The sequence below is a fragment of the Delphinapterus leucas genome, chromosome 16, assembly GCF_059928025.1.
Source record: "Delphinapterus leucas isolate spDelLeu-1000000601 "Yukka" chromosome 16, BTC_Dleu_Yukka2, whole genome shotgun sequence".
NCBI classification, from domain to species: domain Eukaryota; kingdom Metazoa; phylum Chordata; class Mammalia; order Artiodactyla; family Monodontidae; genus Delphinapterus; species Delphinapterus leucas.
The window spans coordinates 50,284,054-50,306,055 of record NC_143144.1 but is presented as its reverse complement, the minus strand read 5'-3'; the positions used below and the strand labels follow the sequence as shown (position 1 = coordinate 50,306,055).

The 22,002-nt window shown below is 40.0% G+C and overlaps 1 protein-coding gene across 4 annotated transcripts in view; it reads right to left on the bottom strand.

Annotated features, from left to right (window-relative positions):
* Positions 1-18,267, bottom strand: part of FAS (Fas cell surface death receptor) — a 31,725-nt gene extending 13,458 nt beyond the window's left edge. For 2 of the 4 annotated variants that reach the window (XR_016388114.1, XM_022569403.3), the window contains exons 1-2: positions 17,931-18,127; positions 5,180-5,342 (exon numbers count right to left, since the gene is read on the bottom strand). Coding sequence is in view for 3 of the 4 variants with exons in the window: in XM_022569403.3 (XP_022425111.1) it covers positions 5,180-5,342; positions 17,931-17,960 (193 nt within the window). In the remaining variant the exon portion in view is untranslated. Of the gene's footprint in view, positions 1-5,179; positions 5,343-17,930 lie in introns of all 4 variants that reach the window. The other 2 variants (XM_022569404.3, XM_022569402.3) reach the window with 2 other exon arrangements.
* Positions 18,268-22,002: the final 3,735 nt, after the last annotated feature.

Below are 22,002 nucleotides of genomic sequence, written 5' to 3'. Positions count from 1 at the left end.
TTCTATTCCTTTGCCGTTAAGGGACAGAATACGTTATGATGTGCAGGCATGAACATATTTACAACAAAATTTATTACCAGGTTTGCTATCTTAATACGCAAAAGTTTAAATCATATTCGCATTTACTTTTATTTACTTTAAAAATAAAATGAGTCATTGGATTTCTATTAGTAAGCATTATACAACAATGCCTTCTGGAAAATTCATTTATTTAAGAAGTGTTTATTAAATACCTATTGTGTGCCAGGCACTTTCTAGGAGCTGGAGATACTGCAGGAAATAAGACAAAGCCTGGTCTCCACAGGCTTCACATTGTCAAGGTAGAAGCAGGCAATGAACAAATAAATACAAGACGGCAAGTGGTGATAAGTGCTGTGGGGAAAGCTAGTTTAGGGCAAGTGAATAGAGAATGAAGACAAAAGAGATAGAAAATATAAAGGGAAATCTAAGAGAAAAGCCTGACTAGTGACTGTAATTATTACGTTATAACTAATTTAAAAGAATAGGCAAAATCTAATCTGTCCCCCTCGCATGTACAGCAAAAATAATTTATGCTCTTTCCCCAGGTACATGACTTTCTTAATAACCTCATAGCATTCTTTTTTTTTTTTTGCCTTTTAAAAGAAAATTTATTGTAACATTTCAGACAATTACTTTACATGACTGTTCAGAAAATATTCTCATTTTAGATCCCATGACAACAACAAAAAAAGATTAGTAGAACAACAACAAAAAAGATTAGTATACAGAGAAGGTGAAAGAAGGAACACTGGAGATCTATATTAAATTTGAAAAGAAAATTCCTCAGTAACAGTAGCTCCTTGCCATTCATGAGCAATATGTTATAAAACCAACACAAATACTCAATTTCACTTATTCCAGTACAGCATGTAGTTTCCATCCAGAAGAATGCAAGTAAAATGTATGTGCACCCATCAGATCCATAACAGTTCTTATAATGGTAATAATAAATGATAATATTAGCACTTATTAAGCCAAGGACTCTGCTAAACACTATTAACACATTTCCATTTAATGTTCACAATAATCATAAAAGGTCAGAACTATTATTATGTCCATTTTACAGTTAAAGAGCCAGATTCAAAGAAGTCAGGTGACTTGCCAAAGGACATGAAGCTTGTTAATAGCTAGGAGGACCAACCATCCCTGTTTGCCCAGGATGTGGGACTTTTAGTGCTAAAATTGGGGACGTCTCAGGCAAACCAAAATATGTTGGTCATCCTCTAAGTGTCAGATGGAGGATTTGAAAGCAGGGTCTGATGCCAGAACTTGAGCTATTAAACATTATTCAGTATCTGCTTGGTAAAGATTTCAGCTACCATGTTACAAACTAAGACAAAACTTTTGAAGTGTTACCACAGCTGGTAAAGTGTAGGAGTTTACATTCCAAGACTGGAAGCTCCCTGAGGTCAGGGGCTCTGTCCTGTTTCTCTGCCTTCATCTCACAGTCCCTGTGGCTTGTCTGCTGCACTGGAGAACGTGTGCCCTGGGACGTGGCTCTTCACTTGCTTTGCCTTTTCCTTTTTAACACTGTCCCATAACTCTCTCTCTGAAGTCAAAGCTTCCCCATTTGCCTTCCTGGGATCACTCTATGGAGGAATTATTTACTTGGTATGCCCACTCTGGATGCCAAAAACCTAACTGCAAATGGTGATTAGTACACAGTTCAACACATTACAATGTCTTTACGTTCTCCCTAATTTAGGACTTTGTAAAGGATTAGTCAATGTGGCAGAGATCCCTGATTGTCACCCAATATCCATTTTCCCTCCTCCCATAGGAATAGGATATTTACCAGGGGACATGGCTGCCCTGAGTCAAGACTACATCTCCCAGCCTCCTTTGCATGGCCATGTGACTAAGTCCCAGCCAATGGGATGTTAGCAGAAGTGTCCAGGAATACCTTCCTGGATGTTTCCCAGAGTTGGTGTGCAGTTTAAGTCTAAAGTTTCATCTGCTGTATGTGCATGAACAGCAAAAATAATGTAAGCTGCCTCTCCTAGGAACATGACTTTCTTAATGATTTCATAGCATTCTTTTTGATAAAACAAAATACTACATAAACAAATTATGAAATTTAAACATATACAATATTTTAGTAAACAAAGGCAATGATAGGTCAATAGAAAAAAAAAATACATTGTGGAAACTCAGAACCAAATTTAAATACAGTGCATAAGGGTTCTATACCATTGCAGCAGTATGTTTAAGAAAACCAAGCCAAAGTACAACTTTAATTGCTTGTCAGTGGAATTATACTGCTTTCTAAATGAATTGGCCTCTTTAATGAATTACCTTGCAGAATGTGCCTGGCACAACGCCTACAGCATGACAGGAATACAATATCACAAGTTCTTTCTTTTCTCCAATGTATACAACCTAAATTTATCAAAATATTTAAAAAGTAGTTGTTTTCTTGAAAATAATATTTTAAAATATATTTGTTTCTGAGTATAATAGTACATATGCTCATTGTAGAAAATTTGGAAAATTTAGGAAAGTGTAGAAAGCACCTATATGTCAACTGCTCTGAGATACTGTTTTCATTTTGGTGCATTCCTATGCATATAAAGACACACATATATACATGTGAGTATATGTGTGTGTGTGCATATATATGTGTGTATGTGTGTGTGTGTGTGTGTATATATATATATATATATATATATATATAAAATGTATGCAGTGTACCATAGAATCCTTCTTATTGGATATGGTGATGTGATGAGGACTTTTTTGATTAAAAATGTCAGTTCACATAAGGGATCATTGAAAAAAATACTGTCAATATTTCAATTTATAAAATATAACTATATAATTATTTGCCACTCTTGTGATGTAGAAACAAGTTATTAGAATTCTATAGCCTTTCTCACTTAAGTCACATCCAAAATGCATCGCCTATGATTTCCTTTTTTCTTTTTTGGGGGCAAAATCTGACTTCATCTTTATTTTATTTATCTATTTATCTTTGGCTGCGTTGGGTCTTAGTTGCAGCACATGGGATCTTTGTTGCAGTGCACAGGCTCTGTAGTTTGCAGCACATGGACTCTCTAGTTGAGGTGCGTGGGCTCAGTAGTTGCGGCATGTGGGCTTAGTTGCCCCGTGGCATGTGGGATCTTAATTCCCCAACCAGGGATCGAACCCGAGTCCTCTGCATTGGAAGGCGGATTCTTAACCACTCGACTACCAGGGAAGTCCCTGATTTCCTTTCTCCCTTTCTTTCTTTCTTTTCTCCTCCTTCTTTCTTTTCTTTCTTCCTTTCTCTTTGATGGAAAGAAAACTTAAAGACACCAATAATCTGTATGAAAGGCTTTAACATTTTTGTGATTTTTCCATGTATTTTGCCTCCACCTAATACATTAACATTTTTTTTAGTAACCCAACTTTACTGAAATTCTCCAAAGCATTCAAAATAATTTTCATAGAAATAAAATCTGTTTTTTCTGTGTATTCATATATTGGTTTATGTAATATTTAATTAAATTACATATTAATATCACAACACCAATGAGCATAAACAAATTTGGAAGCAATCTGAATATTGATAAGCTTAAAATTTAAAAAAAAAAGGAATAGAAGCGGAAAGAGTGTTTAGTATATATTGGACACCATCCAGGATCTTTTAGAGATGGAGCAGAGAGAATTAGTTAATCCAGCCACCAGATCAGTTAGAAATCTCTTAAGGGAATTTATATACATTGAGGCTTATATCAGAAATATATCAGAAAACATGACTTTGATTGATACATAATATTCCAGTCTTTGAATACTCCAAAATTTACTTAATCTTACATCATTGGGTATCATAGTGAAATGTCATGCATACAGTATTTTCTTTTATTTTTGACTATTTTCTTAAGACATTTTTCTATAAAACTATTACTGTGTCAGTGTATTTTCAAAGTTTTGATCCACATATCCAAATTTCCTTCTTAAAAGGTTTTTTAACAATTTACATTCCAAGAATGACATATGAGAGTTATCTCACAAGCAAACTCACCAGGACTGAGATCACTTCTAAAACGAAAATAAAACAAAGCAAAACAAACAAACAAAAAGCAAACAAAGTCCTTAACAGTTTGATAGTCAAAGCTTATTAGCTTCATTTTAATTTGCATTTTAGGTTTTAAAAATAGGAGTAAAGGTCTCAATTCACAGGAAAAATAGATGGTGTTTAGCAAGTTACAAAAAAGCCAGAAAGCCATTCTTCATTCTCATTTGGAGAAGAGTGAATGTGAATACGCTTAAATGTAAATGGGTTAGATTATGAGAGATTTTCCATAAGGGTTATTAAAACCTGGAGAGAAGGCCAAGATGGACTGTTAGAATCTTTTTATAAACAGGGCCCGTGCCTGTTTAGCAGCTAGAGTGCTGGAGGCCTGGAAAGCCAAACATGAAACTTACCACCATCCTTTATGGTTCTATTAAGCTATCGCATATGCCCATGTGTTGTTTTCCTTTATCTTCCTGTTTTCCTTCACAATGCAACTGGGAGATCCATATCTGTATAAAATAGTAGTCAACTCTACTCCATGTTGAAAAAAAAGTCTGCCCAATTGCATTTTGCTTAGCTTCCAATTTGCTACTGTTTGAAGGATTTCCAATCTGAAATTGGTTTTCATTTCAAAAATACTGATTTTAAAAAATGGTTGGTTTTTCTCCGTTGCTTTCCTAGCTTATCTAGTTATTTGGTTGTAAAATGCAAATGTATTTTGCAGGCTTCAGTGCTAGGACAAACAGCTCAGATACTTTCTGATCGAAGGGAAGTGTTGAGACATCTCTTAAGGATAGAAGTCCCTTGCTTTCAGAGCTCCACAATTATTATGATATATTCTCACCAGTCTGATGTGCTAAGTTTTAATATCCACAAATTATTCTGCTTTTGCTATTGAAAAATGGAGCTAAATAAATAAATCCTCTCATTTCTGAGGTACATGTCATTTATAAATTATATTTACTTATTCTCACATCAAACCAGTGTGATAAAGATGACATAAGCTGGTCTTTGGAAAATAATGTCATTTTTTTTTCCTTCCCAGTCAGGCCATAATGCAGGAGAACTAAACGCTATAAAAACACTCTCTTCATTATTATTATATGCTACTCCTCACCCCGATTTTCATTCTGATCGCTAGATTTTTTTTGTATAACATACCAGGAGGACACGGCTGACAACAAAATTCGTGCTCACGATACAGGCCTTCATCGCAGCTCTCCCTTTTAGTAATATTCTTACTCAATTTCAGCATCTCAGAGTTGCTATCAGCCACATGGGCATTATCACCTTTAGACAATGGTCCAGCAATGGAGGTAAATATCTGTAAATGAAAAACATGAAGAGAATTTTACTGACTTCTGAACTAAGCAACTTGGTAAACAGGTGTAAGCCGCCCCAAATGGCTGTATTTTATTTGCCGTGCACAGGCAAAATCAACGTGGGTTCCATCCTTCCACTGACTCATCTCCAAAAAAGGAGCAGATCAATTGCATGACAGTCCAGACCTCGAGTTCTCCAAACTACCCAAGAAACAGCATCACGGATGGTAGGAGCCACAGCTCTGGGCTCAAAAGTCACGGCTCCCACTTATCAGCCCTATGATTGAGGGGAAAGTCACTTAAATTCTCCACGTCTCTGTTTTGTTATCTATAAGGTGGAAATAATCTCTTCTTCATAGGTTTGCTGTGATGATTAAATAAAATAATGCACTTCAAGTTCTTAGCACAATTCCTCACACATAATAAATAGGTGGCTGGTAAGCATTATTATTATTATTATTATTAAGTTCCAGTGAGGGACAACATAGCAGAGTAGGAAAAAACATGAAATTTCAAAACGACTGTGGTTTGAATCCCAGCTCTGCTGCCAACACTGACTTTGGGCAAGTCAAAGGGCCTCACTGATCCTCAGTTTCCTGATCTGTAAGTGACAACAGTACTTTCTGTCTTGAAGGGTTATTGTGAGGATAAATAGTGATAATTTCTCCCAAACCTGGTACTTAGCTACAGCATGTTCTGTTTCTTCCTTTTTTATATATAGCAATAGAATCTACAGTTTTGATGAACTCCTTCCTGGTTATCTAACCATACAATAAATCCTTCCTGGTTATCTAACCATACAATAAACCCAACAGGATTTTCTTCACTTTTATTCAGGAAAAATGAACTTCTCTTAATAGAGAACCAATCTTTAATTTATTATTTGTTCCTTTTTTCTGGAGACAAAACCCATAGGTCCAAGTGACGCTGTGTCAAATTCATCTTAGTTGGCTTGAGTTCCTTAGAAAAATGAGCCTCTAAAATGTATGGAAACATTTGGAGGTAATGTCTGTTTGATTCCTTTCTCAGGTTTTCTAAACATTTATTGTTTGTCTCTCTAAACACAAATACAAATAATTTTTCATCTTATGTGGAATATGTAAATTCATTGCTAAGCATCAAAAAATTTTAAACTACTGGTTCTGAGGAGTTTTCCCTCAAGGTCATTTTTCATAGTTTTTATGGTATACTTTTTTTCTTCTACTTTATGGCATCTTCTGAGTCAAGGGAACTAAATATTCTTCACGTATAAATCACTGCCACAGGAGTCCCCACATCTTCCCTTTTAGCCCTTCCCCCTTTGTCACCAAAGCCTGCATCCCTTCTAAGTCACAAGATACCATGGGACCTCCAAGGAAGGAGGGACGAAGGAGATGCGGTTGCCATCTTTTCCTCCTGGGATGGATGAATTGATGTATTGAAAAATACATTTCTAACATCCAGACTCCAGGAGGGTATATCACACCAAAATATCAAGAAAATACCTGACTTATCCAGGGTCACTCATGAGCAAAAGGTAGAGAGCTAGGACTTGTCTGAGTCTCCTCACTCTTATTACAGTGTTTTTTCCCCTACACCCAACTCACGATAAAATACAGCTTACTTTCTCTATACGAACAATTCTATGTAAAGAATAATTGGAAATGGTAAACAGATCAGAGGAATTATGCCTAAATGTACTGGCTTCACTATCAAACCACTACCTTTTCAACCCAACAGACATTTCACTAGCACCTTCTATGTGCCAGGTCCTGTGAACACAGAGACAAGTAACATTGATTATAATCGAAAATGAATGTTAAGTTTCCAAAAGCAGATTTGCACATGGGCATATTATTTGTAATGTATTAATCATTGGGGGATTTTTTAACGTTATATTTGCATGACTCTTACTTTTTAAAACACATTTGAATCTATGATCTGCTTCTAAAGCAGCTTTGAACAAAAAGTATTTATTAGTATCAATTTCTCTTTTCAAGATGACAGTTCCCCACTTCTTACCTTTTCTACAGAAGGCCATCCTGTCATCCTGTTAATATTAGTCCCTCTTCTAGATCAGAGCATTAATAGCTAATGAACAGTAACTGAATTGGGCACTTTAGGAAATAATAATGTGATTGAAATCACACCAAAGGGTTAACTGCTAAGATGGGAAGGGCTTTCAAATGAAAGTCATTCACCTTTTAGGATCCTTATTCTATAACAAACTTTGTTCTATTTGACAGTCAGAAATTAAATATACTAACCATGTAACATTCCAGACATTGCCAGCACATGAAAATTCTCAAACAAATGTAAAGATCTCTGTAGCTAGAAGAAATCAGTAAGTCCTTTTTGCAAGAGATAATGGAAAACAGAATCTAAACAACCAAACTGAGTAGAAGCAACTCCTTTCTGTTATCAGCCACCCCTGTTGCTGGGAAGAGGGAGTTAACAGTGAGATGTTACTTGCTCTCCTTCTCTTTCAATTCTGGTTTCTCACCAGAAACTGAAGAAAATGACACAGATTTAAACTCAAAGAGATCTGAGTCAAAATTGGGTAGCCAAAATTGACAAGTCAAAGGTGCTCAAAGTTGATACCCAATAGTGTGTGTGTGTGTGTGTGTGTCCCCTACAGCTATAGGTCCCATCTTTTCCTTGGTAAGCTAATTTCATCCAGCAGTCATGTGACAATATCACAAGCAGGTCCACAATTCCTGGTTTAAATGATCAAGCACTCAGAGAGTGCTTAACATTTATGTAATGTAACATGTATGAATCGTTACCTTAGTGTTATTTCTAAAAAAACCTGGGCATGTACTAAATGTTCTGGAGATGTCTAAAAGAAATGGACTTTCTAAGTTTGCTTTAGTTTTGAAGTTTTTGACGGAAATCAAAACCCACTGTCCAAAAATACATTCAGAATTTGAGAAATGTGAATCTTGGAGTAGAACAGTGAAAGACATAAACATCACTGGCCATGGAGCAGATACCAGCGCCAAACTCATCTCATATTTGATCACACCTGCTTCACAGAGCTGAATTTCTGGAAACATTTCCTACTTAGTTCAGCATCAAAGAATTATGTCAAGGATAAAAAAAGAAAGATGGGTCTAAAGAGCATGTTCTCACTCTTACAAGATATTATGTAAGCAGTGTTCCACGCAGCTTGTGTTTTTTTAAGTTTTTGCATTAGCTCAAGTTTGTAGTATGCAAAGATTTAACCCAAACTTTCCAGGCAGAAACTGGGGTGTTTTTGACTGTGACAAGGCAGGAAACCCACAAAGAACTAAGTGATCAGAATGCTCAAAAAATTTTTTTTTCAAAAAAGCTGAAAAGGCCAGAAAATCAGTTAAATCAAAGATGTGAAAAGTGGATAAACTAAGGCAAATGATAACCAAATGGGAAAAAAAGGAATAAAATTAATTTAAAATTTCCATCATGACAAAGACTAAAAAGTCAGAGAGACCTCAATTTTATATTCCGCTGGGAATAATATTAGCTAACACATTAATCAATTACTTAAATGAGTAAATACTTTGTTGAGTACCTACTATGTGCCAGACAGACATCCAAGAACAGAGCAGTAAACAGATAAAGACTTAGCTCTCATAGAGTTTATATGTAAATGAAGTGTACTGTATTAGTCAGGGTTCTTGAGAGAAACAGGACCAATAGTGCTTGTGTGTGTGCGCACACACGTGTGTACATGTGTGTGTGTGTGTGTGTGTAGATAGAGAGATTGATTTATTTTAAGGAATTGGCTCACACAACTGTAAAGGCTTGGCAAGACCAAATTCTGCTGATGGGGTAGGCCAGTATGCTGAGGAGTCAGGGAAGAGCTGCAGCTCAAGTCCAAAGGCAGCCTGGCAGAACTCCTTCTTCCTTAGGGAATCTCAGTCTTCATTCTATTAAGGCATTCAACTGACTGAATGAGGCCCACTCACTTACAGAGGGTATCTAACTTACTCAAAGTTTACCAATTTAAATGTACAAATCAACCAAAACAAACAAACAAGCAAAACTGTCGCAGAAACATCCAGAATAATGTTTGAGCAAATATCTGGGTGCCATGGTCCAGTCATGTCAACACATAATATTAAGCATCATGTGGAGGGAAATGATAAAGAAACAAAGAAATAAGCAATATGTCAAGGCGGAATGAGTGCTATTTAAAGGAATAAAGCAAGCTTGGGGGCATGGAGAGTTTGAAGGGTGAGGTAGTGATGTTTTAGGAAGAGTGGTCTGGGAAGGCCACGGAATAAGAAGATATTTGGGCAGTGACTTGTTGCAAGTGGATGACTAGCTGAGAAGGGCTTTCCAGGCAGGTCACACCCAGAGGAACTTGGCTTAGCCCAAATGGGGACATACCTGAGGACCTCAGCAAAAGCATTATTAGCAGCTAGCTATTAAGAGAGTTAAAGGTAAATGTCTCCTGAATCACACTGGTAATTAACATGTTGACCACTGAAGCCACAGTGGGATCATACAGCCAATCATAACCATAGACGCTGCAATCTCATAGAATCCTGGAACGTCAAAGCAGAAAGGGACCATATGAGCATCTGCTCAGCTTCAATATAGATTTTAAAAATGGATCTCCTTGCATCTTTCATTATCTACAGGATTTTAATATTTTCTGCAAATCAGAAAATTTGCTTCTCTCTCTCCTTCTGAATTGTTTGTGAAAATGTTAAGTCAGGAAACCAAACCCTAGACATTTGCCTAGCTTTTTACAAAGTTCATTCACATACATCACCTCGTGGTCATCGCAATAAATCTACACATGAGGAATTATTACGGCCTTATTTTATAGCCGAGGAAGCTGAGCACAGAGTATATGAAATGATTCATCCAATAACCCACAGTTAGGACTGGCCAAGGGAGGACTCGACAACTCTGGCCCAAACGCCTCTGGGCTGTTTCAGGTTTACAAATTACTTTCCTAGTTGCTTTCTCCACGTAGGCACACAAACAACTCAATTTGTTTTCAGACAATTGTTCGCAAGACGCCTGTGTGTTAATTATACAATGAACCTTCAAAGCAAATGCATGTTGAAGGTGGAGGCAGTCTGGCAGGAACTTCCTGGAACCCAGAAGTCAGTCCCCTGCCCTCTAGTCTGGGAAAACTGTAGCAGGACTGTCCAGGTTGGGGTTCTGGCTGGCAGGGAAGGTGAAACTTCCCAGCCCTGGTCTGCAGCTTGAAAGGAAGGGGAGTTTAGGTTTCCCTTCCTCCAGCCTGGGTGCCATCGTACCCACTGTGAGTCCCTCGCAGGGGTGGGGATCTGCAATGCACAAATAGGAATCAGAAGTCTTCCTATCCTCCAATCTTTGCATTTGCTCCATTTGAAACTCTCAGAAACAGGGTGACGTGAGACTTTGTCCCTTGTATCAGATGATGAGAAACTGAGAGAACAGCTGGATTTTTATTAATTATCTGCATCAGTGATGAATCACTTTTCATAGCCAACCTGGTTACTACATAGAAGAAACAAAGCAGGAATGGAGCAGGAATGGCCAGACCCAGAAACTGATGACCACCCTTGAGGTATACCACTTCACTTTGACAAGCTCTCCACACTTTCCCGGGAATCATAAACACCCAAGATTTAATATGGCAATTACAAATAGAGTAACATTGCAGTGACTGAATTAAACAAACTACTGGAAGAAACTGAGAATCCCATTAGCATTACTTCAAAGAAGCAGTGCGGCAATTGGCCCTAAGAGATGAGCTAGGGTTTGAAAAGGAAGTTTAAAAAATCACCTTTTTTTTTTTTCTGTTCTTAGTGAAGTTCAAAGCAAACAGGAAAAGAATTTTAAAAAGGAGAGGAAAAAAAAAAAAGGTGTCTGGTGGTGAAAAATGGCAGCAAGAATAAGTAGACATCTCTGGAACAGTCAGCGAGATTTTTCAGTACTGAGCACACACTTCAGGCTGATTATAAATATTCAAGCTGACTACAAGCTCTCCAGTAATCATGGTGAAGAGTTTGAGAGATGACCCAAGCCAAGCCCTTCATCTTATAGGAGAAGCTATGCCTCAAACTGGTGGTGGGGTGACTGGTCCATGTCACACAGCTAGCTCAAGAGATTCAGACTCCTATGGGCTGAATTGTATCTCCCTCACATCCATATTCCTATGGTGAAGTCCTAACCCCAAGTAGCCCAGAATGTCACCATGTTTGGAGATAGGGTCTTTAAAGAGGAAATTAGTTAAAATGAGGTCCTTGGGTGCACCTTAATCCGATATGACTGGTGTCCTTGTAAGAAGAAACTTGGACACAGGCACAGACAAGGGGAAGATGACGTGAAGACACAGGGAGAAGGCCATTGACAAGCCAAGGAGAGAGGCAAGGAAGAGATCATTACCTCAGGGTCTAGGCTCCTTCTATCCTCCAGAACTGAGAGAAAATAAATTTCTGTTGTTTAAGCCACCCAGTCTGTGGTGCTGTGTTACGGCAGCCACGGGAAATGAATACAGGCCCAAACCACCATCTCTTAATTCCCTCAGATTCTGGATTTGAGGGAGGTCAGTGGTGCATACACACTTGGGAATTCCTCATAGCTGAGCACTAGGATTTCCCATCTTGAACTATCACTGAACTAAATAGACAAGAGCTTGCAAACAGTCTTCAGAACCGGAATCATCAGGGGCCCCTAGGAACCTGAACTTCTTCCCAGTCTTACAGGCCCCACTAGGGGGTTGAAATCTCACTGTCCCCTACTGTCCAGGACACAACTGGAACAACAGGCTAGTTCTGGTCATTCGCTCTTTAGACTTTTAATTACTTATCAATACTTTAGGAAAAAGGAATTCTAAAAAGACCATTAATAGTTCACCATTTCCGATTGTATAATGCATCTCGAATATATTTGTGTAAAGGGTAAGGAAATAGTAATGACATTTTGTAGTAGGTGCATTATTGAAAAACTGAAATAAAAACAAATAAAAGAAAATTTTCTATATTAAAGAGATAAGTGAAGATTCCATTCGTTCTTACTTTTTTCAAAATGAGTAAATAAAATTACACAAGGTAATCTTATTCCAGGAATGTTTTCATTCTTTCTTTTTTTTCGGTACGCGGGCCTCTCACTGCTGTGGCCTCTCCCGTTGCGGAGCACAGGCTTCGGATGCGCAGGCTCAGCGGCCATGGCTCACGGGCCCAGCCGCTCCGCGGCATGTGAGATCCTCCCGGACCGGGGCACGAACCCGTGTCCCCTGCATCGGCAAGCAGACTCTCAACCACTGCGCCACCAGGGAAGCCCTCATTCTTTCTTAAGGCTAGTTTCTTGGGAAGACCGGGACAGAGATAGTTGAGGCAGTGGGAGTACGTGACTGGTTAGACCCCTGACTGAATCAAGCCATAAATAAAACAAAATGAGGAAACCCAGAGAATTTCGTCTGGGATTAGATTTTGAGTTTAGTGCTAGAGTTATAAAAATCATTTTCAAAACCCTGAAAGACATTAGAATCGTGTAGTGATGGATTAAAAATTTTAAAAATGCTTAGGTCCCAACACAGACCTAAAGAATCTGGATCTCTGAGAATGGGGTCTCCTTATGATTATGTTCAACCCTGTTACTTAATATTTAATAACCCTGGTGGTTATTTTGATGCTCCTCCCAGCTGAAGACCAACTGGAGGAAGCACAATTTGAGGTTAGCAGGCGACTACATTTACATGTGAGAAGATAAGAGTGTTACAGAGTAACAGCATCTGTGCTCTGCACTTGCAAATCAGAATTTGACTTTTCATGGAGAAATAATGACCCTTCTAAAAATAAGCCCGAAAAGAAAAGAAGTCATCTTTGGTGGAGGAAATGGGTGATGGGAGGGCTACCAAGTCCTAAACTAGAGCCCTAGAGTCCTTAAATGCCCAGAGGGTCCCAGGGCTATCACAGGAGTAAAGCATCCAGGTGGAACAGACAACAAAGTGTAGGAGGGGCTGGTCAAATGGAGAGGTGCACGTGGACCAAAGGGGCAGCCATTTGACCCAGGGGAGTGGGGGTCAGGTGGCATGTGGGTCCAGATCTTCCATTTTTCAAGAGAAACCAAAATCTTCCAACATTTAAGTGGTGGCAGCTAATATTAAAAACATATACCTGCATACATACATACTGTATGTGTCAATACTGTGCAGGGTAGACAAAACATAGTCTGGGGCAGTGTAAGCCCAATTTTTGAAATCAGGCCTAAATCCATACAGACATCCATGTGAAAAAACAGTCCATTAGGAACAAGGATCCTTTTGTGAGGATGGCTAAAAACCATAGCTCAGTCCTCAGCAAGGGGCAAGAGCCTTACACCACATGTTCTGAGTTCATTTTCTCTCTCTGTCTCCCCTCTCTTTTTTCTAAGATCTCTGACCTCAGAAATCAAAAGTGTTGATGTTTCTCACATCTTATATTTTTATGGCCTCCCAGAACACAGAGATGACTAAATCCAGAATGCTGCATCACTTGACTGTAGGACAGACTGACGTTAATGACTCCGAAGCAAAGCTTATTCTAATTTTCCAAGTTTATCCCAGTTCACAGCTTAACAAAACCTACCTACGGTAGGCTTGCTTGCCTTGCTGGGCTGAGTACATCTGACGATTGAATTTGTAGTCAGATTTGCTAACTTACAAGATTGGCCTTACTCAAAATGTACAATTTCATACGAAAGTCACTATCATCCCGCACTTAGTGGATCTTGGGCCAGGTGTCCAAGAGAGCAACGGCTGCTGTTTCTAACTGCCCAAAGATGGGGATGGCTTGGTTGCACAAAAGCTCATTCCAAATCAGAAAGGGAGCTGTGATCAATGAGGAGAACTAGCCCATTTCCTTCTGAGGAAGGTGAAGTTAACAACCTTACAATGATCAACTTTCTAATTTGGGCCTTACAACTCATAGTCTCACTTCAAAGAAAATATTATGAAAGTAGGCAAGTACTTTTGAGTTATTTGTTCCTGTTTAAGACTGAATGGGAGATAGTTAATTGGTGTTAGGAATCCAACTACATAAAAAGCTAAAGATACATTATTTTATTTCATTTTGTTTATTTATTTATTCATTTTATTTCTTTCATTTTAAAGCAAGGGTCTTCCAGAAAACGAAAGGACTTATTAGGTAGTTAAATGCTGCTTTCCCACTTCTGTGAATAGATACACACACATAGCAAAAAGAATACAGTACTATCCATTAAGGGACTTACAATGGTCCTACAAATATTTTTTTGGTAATAAGCTATATATGTTATTATCTTTACATTATCACTTATTATTTTTCATCATAAGTCAATAAGTCTTTAGTACCTATTACAAAACATGTGCTCATTTAAGGGACTTTTGGAACCTAAGATAATTCACCAAAAGGCACTTAACTCACTAGGGGTTTTCAAGTGGGGGATTTCCTTATTCAGGTTTTTGACCATCTCTTAGAAAATGATTACTCTGTCCTTGGCAGTTGTGGTAGCCTTCAGAGAGATTCCTTTGAACTACTGACATTTCCACCATTAAGAACTATTTAGAAGTAAATTACTTGTTTAGTGTCCCAAAGAAACTTACTTAGAGACAACATCCAAATCCTGAGTCCTCTTTGTCTTTCACCTTTTGCCTTCTCTAAACTCAATGCAAGAATAAAAATTGCTTTTTCTAAATTAAACTCTAATTTTGCCACCAAGGGTGGTAATTGTATTATGGAGACAGACAATAGAAGATTTTTCATTCACCCAATTGTAGCTAGTCATGAAGGACCCAAAGATTTCCATATATCAATTTCATTTTTCCTTTCCAATCTTGCCATCTTTTATAAATTTCTGTTTTTCCATCCTGGTTGTTAATGTTTTAAATTACATTTCATAATTTATTTTATTCGTAAGAATTTTCAAGTTTTTTATGATTTAAAGAAAACCTGTTAAAAACAACAATAAACAGAAACACACTGCAACCTATTTCATGTCTCTTAGGCTGGTTTAAGAAAAATTATTAAATTATAAACTAAACAACTGTCCTTTATTTTGTCCCTGAAACTCTTCTGTATGATTGCTTATAAATACACCGACTTCTTTTTCAGCGGCCCTCTCCTTGTCCTCGACCATAATTTTGAGAAGTGCTCTAAGAAATAAAGGAGAGGAAAATGGCTAATCTAGTAACTGCCTAACCATAGACCTAAACAGTACAAGACAAAACCTATCAGGACTATGTGCTATTAAAAGAAGCAGTAGCAGTCCTCACAGCTACTTCTCACACAAATTTCTAAAGTAAGTTTGCCTCTTTTTCTGTATCCTTTAGACACTTGTGAATTGTTTGGGGCTTTCAAATTTACTTATCATAGGTCCCATGGAAATGACACCCAGAAACTAGGGGAGAGAAAACTAACTCCAAGAGGGAAGAAGGAAGGGAAGAGAAGCAAAGAGGTAAAGGATGGGATATTTGCTGACCATAGATTGTGCTAGAGACAAGAGGACTAGAGGAAGAAAGAGGAAAAGAGAAAATATGGCCGCTCCCTCCCATCCACTCCCAGCCCACTGACATGATTAAACCAAATTTGCTTCTGCGTTCCATGTAATTAGCACTCGCGCCCCCATTTAATTTATTTGCACACTAGTAAATAAAGCCCTATTAAGTGCGAAGTCATAAAAGCAAGCATTTTCTGGAGACACACAAGGTGACATAATGGTGTGGAAACTTCTTTACGAATGGAGGCGTGATATTGTGCCAGTGATGGGGGCAGGGCAGCATTCTGTGTAACTAAATTTAAGAGTCATATTAGAAAAGAGAAATAGAGGATATACTACCAAATGCAAACAATGATTATCTAGGTGATAGGATTATGTCAGATTTTTTCTTTTTACACCTCTGTATTGATAAATTTTATTTGATAAATGTTAATTTTTTAGGCCATATATCATATATAACAGTAATAAGAAAATTATGTTTAATATATATTATAGATATTATAACATGTACATATAAATAAATGTGTGTATATATATATGCACATACGTGTGTGTATGAATGAGTGTGCATTCTTTCAGAAAAGCAGTTTCCTTGGTGCTTTAAACATGCACCTCTGGTAAAGATGCTATAGTATAAAAGTTAAGCATAGCTCTGGGCCTTGATAATTTTGCTACACTTATTAGTATTGTTATTCCAAGAGCTAAGAGATTGTCAAAGCAACTAACACTGCAATAAGGCAGTGGTTAATGATAAGGAAGAGAAGAGTGTGATCTGAGGTTGTATAAATGGTTTCTCAATTTTGAATCCTAAATTTTCTTGAAGAAAATTTCTAAAGGAGCCCAAATATTGTACATTATTTCTGAAAGGATCAGGGAAATTTTTTTTTTCCGATCATAAGATTGTTCCAGACATCAATGCTTTTTTCCTTTCAACTCTTGGTGTCATCTGGACATCAGGTGCAATCAACGAACCGCCCGGGCTTTGGAACTGGATCTAAATAAAATCCCAGCCCTGCCGCTTACTGTTTGGACTCGGTCTAATTACTTCAGCTTTCTGAACCCCATTTCGCCATCTGTAAAACGGAGATGAGGACATCTTCCTTACTGCGCAGCTGCGAATGAACTGAGATCACATTCGTAGACATTCTGATCACAGTGCCTGGCACTTTGATGGGGACCAACAAAGTAAGAATCCATTGGCTTTCAGAGAATTCGGAACTCACATGAACCTCTGGAGGCCAAGTGTCTTCGATCAGCCATCACCAAGCTGGCATTGCTGAGGTAGGGACTCTCCAAAAGAGGTGGCCGCTGCTTAGGCTTTTAGGCCAAGTACAGGCTCCCCAGCGCGTGCGCGGTGGCAGCAGGTACCACCGCCTGAGCAGTGAGGCCCAGGTTCCCTACCGCCCCGGAGTTCAGCGAGCAATGAAAGATAACAAGAAAGAAAATGGAGAGAAGAAAATTAAAAAAAAAAAGACCAAACCTGAGATAGTGACTCACGGTCTTAAGGAGAGGGATTCCCGGAAGGGAAACAAAACAGTTTCTTTTTCTGTGTAGCGACAAGAAGGTAAACAAGTCTCTTAAGGCGCATTCAGCCTCAAGATAACTTTTTCAAGAAAGAAACGGTGCAGTCCAAAGCCTCAGGTTTAACCACCGCCTCGGGGCTGATTTATTCCCTAAAGTTGGGAACTGCCGGAAAACCTGTATTACCAGTGCAGGGAGTGCAGGTTCTCACCGCTCCGCGGCGCGCACATCCACCAGCACAGCAGCGGTGCTTCGGCTGACTTGTAAGGACTTGTCCAGAAGATCCCCTCCAGTCTCCGGTCCCTCCAGCGACCCTCAAATCTCGCACGCCCCGGCCCGCCCCCCGCGCCCACCCCTCTCTGGGCCGCGGACAGCGTCCCCGGGGAGCACCCGGAGCTGTTCCGCCTGCCCCGCGGGCTTACCGCTCTATATCCAGCCCAAAGAAAAACGAGTTCCCCGGTTTCCTGAGATCCCGCCCTCAGGGAAAGTCCTGGCAGCCCTGGTGAGCCAGCCTGTCAGAGGCCGGACAAGCCCGCCGCCCACGCGCGCATCCCCCTGCCGCCCCCGGAGCTAGTCCAGCGCCCGCCCGCACCGCGCCCGCCCAGTGGCCGAGCTGGGAGAGGCTCCCGCCCGGACAGGAGAAGACTCACCAGTGGCCAGAGAACCCAGATCTCGGACATGGCTGTGGAGCAATCGCCAAAGTGAAGGAGCCTCTCCAACTGGCACCCGAGCGGGTCACACACCCCGTGAGAAGTGACAGCCCCGCCGGGCCTCTCCCCGCGCTCCAGCCAGCCTGAGAGTGTTCCCGCCGCGACCCGCCCCGGGGCGCTCACGCACAGTTACTCCGGTAGCGCTTTTCTCTTTCTCCAGCAGCGTCTCCGAGCACCAGCGTGTCTCTTCTGAGAGACCCGAAAAGACTTAAAGAAAGGTCCCCGGGCCCGGGGTCGGGTGGGAGCCGGGGTTGGAGGAGGAAGCTTTGCTGAGGAACGCCTGGGTGGGGGAGGGCGCCGTCGATTCAGCCTGCGCGCGCACGGGGCGGGGTGGGGGGTGGTGGTGGTGACGGGGTTGTAGAGCCGGGAGTGGGGATTTGTTACACAAACGGGCATTCCCCGTTGCGGGCGTTTCCGCTGTCGGCTGGCATGCCTATATCAGGTGAGGATCTTGAGAGCGGGCTTGATGTCCTTTCTATACTCTTCCGCAGTTTAAACTGGGAAGGCTGGGGAGGACTGGGGTGCACAGCGCAGACATCCTGCCTCCGTGCAGAAGCCTCGGCTAACTGCTGGGATTCTCAGAAAAGACCCAGTCTTCCCTCAGCTCCACGTGTTGTGGTGGTGACCTGAGAGGCTCACAGGAGTCCCCGGACTAGTGTATGTAGTGAGAGTTACCGAACGAAAAGTTTCAGATATTGTGCTATGGGGATTCCGAAGAGGACGGACCCCTTACCTTTTATTTCTCAAGAGGAGTACAAAGCTAACTCCCAAAACAAATCACACAGCTCCAGCTGTATTAGAAGTTCACAATTACTTCCCCTCTTTTGTTACTCATTATTTCCTGGCGAATTTTCTTAAAAAAAAAAAAAAAGTAGTACTTTAGTGCTTTGGTTAACAGCTCGAAGTCACTATTGTTTTGGAAAAGTTGATCTGTCTGTTTAGCCAGTTCTGCAAGAATTTTACAGAAGGAAGTTTGTATAATGACATCATCAAGGAGCATGACTCTGAAAGTAGTTCCTAGGCTGGGCACCAGTGAAGCGGTATTTCCTCGGCATCCTTCACTAAGCTTTACACCCTCACTCAGGTACTCTTCTTCCTTCCCAGATGGCTGTATCCCATGAGGAACACTCTCCTTTCCCTCCCTTTGCCTGGCTCATTCCTCATCCATCAGACTCCCTCTCTGTGGACATTTTCTTCTGGTAGCCTTTCCAGGCTCCCAAGTCTGGGTGAGGTCACCCTCCTAAATGCTTTCACTCACCTGGTGTTTTGCACTGCCCTCATGGCCCAGTCTTGCAGATATGGATTTACCTGTCTCTGCTCATCTCCCTGCAGATTGATAGTGCTGTGAAGAAGACCCTGGCTGGCCAGTCCGGTTCCTACAGTTCCCAGCCCAAAACAGACAAAAAAAGAAGTGAATGGTGGGGGGCTGGAGCCAGGAAGTTGGGGGTGTGTGTGGGATGTGGAGAGACTGTGTATTATCTTTGCAACTTTTCTGTAAACCTAAAACTGTTCTGAAATTTAAAAGTTTATTGAAATTAAAAAAGAATCATAAAAGGAAGGAAGGGAAGAAAGGAGGGAGGAAGGGAGGGAGGATAGAGAGAAAGAGAGAGACAGAGAGAACAGTTGACAAAATCAGCATCTCATGAGTGAATCATGAGCCAGAAACTTTTACAAATGGTTCTTCCTTACTTAATATTTACCATTTTAATCCAGTGAGGTAGGTGATTATTAAACTTACTTTATAAATAAAGAATTGTAGCCAAAAAAGTTTAAGCAACATTGGCCATTTGGTTAGTTAATAAATAGCAGATCTAGGAATTAAACTTCGATATTCTTGTTCCTGCTCTTTCTAACCCGCTCTGCCCCCCTCCACCCAATTACCCTCAAGTTCAATGAAATAATTATAGATGCTTTGTGGGGAAGAATGTGTTTCATGATCAAATGATTTTAGAAAATTCTGGGTTAATTTAAACAGGTCTCTTAATCCAAGACTTCTCAGAGCCTTCAATATGCTAATATGCACTGTGACTGTCTAAGAGGGGGCTATGATATATACTGTTCCCCAGCCTCTGTCTTCTTTATAGAGTCCTTTGAAGAACACCTTCTGAATGACCACCTTAGGAACGCTGGTGTTCTGCGAGAAACAGTTCAGACATCTCTAATGGTTATTTTTATTTAACAATGCATTCCTATGGGCCTCCAAGCCTTCAAGGGCAAAGAAATACAATTTTAATAACAGAATTTCTGGCACTCTACCAGATGTGGGAGATACTCTGGACAACCGTCCTGATTTTACTGAAACCACACCATATGAGTTAAAGCCTGTTCTACTCTAAAGATATCCTTGCCATTGAACATTTCCTTCTGAATAACATTTAAACACGCATCTGCCTATTTTAAAAAGCTGGGAGGAAGAAAACCCCCAATACCTTTTTACCATCAAGACTACTTTTATTCTCCACGAATGTTTTAAAAATTGTTATCAAAAAAACTGCTCTCACTAAATGGCAACAAATTGATTTTAATAATCCCCACTTGCAGTGCACATTCATGATTGTTTATCCTACATCTTTTCCCCTTCTTCCTGGTAATAGCGTCTCTAAGTTGCCTTTGTTCCTCTTCCCTCTTCTTAGCTATTTGATGTGGGTGGTTGTACTTGTCAGGATTCTCTAGAAAAACAAACACAATAGGATATATATAGACAGATATCAAGATCTATATAGCTAGATCTATCTATTTATCTATCTATCTACCTATAGATAGATAGATAGATAGACCTATGTATATATATAGAGAGAAAGATGTAAGGCATTGTTTTATTTGATTATGTAGGCTGGCAAGTCCAAAATGTGCAGGGCAGGTTAAGCAGGCTGGAAACCCAGGGAAGAATTGCAGTTCTCGTCCAAAGACCATCTGCTGGCAGAATTCCCTTTCTCTCAAGAGAGGTCACTCCTTTTCTTAAGGCCTTCCATTGACTGGATGAGGCCTACCCACACTATGGAGGGCAACTGCTTTACTCAAAGTCTATTGATTTAAATATTAATCCCATTCAAGAAATACACCTAGAAACACCTCAGATAGTACCAACTGTTTGGGTACTGTGGCCTAATCAGAGTGACACATCATCCTATGTGTCAACATAGGATTAACCATCACAGTGGCATTGACACCAATCCCAGGGCCTGTGTGTGTATGTAGTGAGGGGAGAGGAAGACAGGGAATCCCAGTTGGTTAAGGCAACCAGCATATCACATTCTGTCGTGAGCTTTCCTGGAAACAGTGGGACACAAACTCTTTTTTTTTTTTCTCCACTGCATTTGAAGTGGGAATATTTGAAGTGTGGAACTGGTGAGGTGGTTCCTGCCAGAGCTGGAGACAGAGTCAACCCACTCTGAGAGAAAACCACACTGAGAGGCTGAGCCTAGTAGTGTCGCCTGAGTCCTGGATTGATTTAGTCCTGAAATTGAAACCTAGACTACCCACAGTTACCTGGCTCAGTACATTCTCAGTGTTTGCTTCTTACAGCTAAAAGAATCTTAACTACTATGTCATCAGAGCTTATAATCAGTGTAAGAAACTCTCTGTTATCAAAATTAGTTGTTACAAATGGACTGTTGCAGTTTCAGGCTCAAGTAAGGATAAAGGCCTAAACAAGCCTGTAGAGATGGCCGAAGATCTAGCGCATCACTTCTACCAAAGAATTTTTCTATAGCTAGAGGGCACCAGATACCACATCAGCCAAGTGATGAAGAAAATTGAATACTGTTTCCATCCATGAATAGAAATATATTTGAGTTCTTGGGAAATGGAAGAAAGAAGAGGGAATGTTTTGATTTGGGTATGTAATCTGTGAACCTGATCACTGAGACATTTTCATCTCCCAGAGAAGATCTTATTTCTCTCAGGGTTAAAGAAATGACATATACAAAGCACCTAGCACACTCAATAAATACTACTTACTACTTTGGCACTGCTCTTCCTAAATGAGGTGCCGTCACAGGACAGGTTGCTA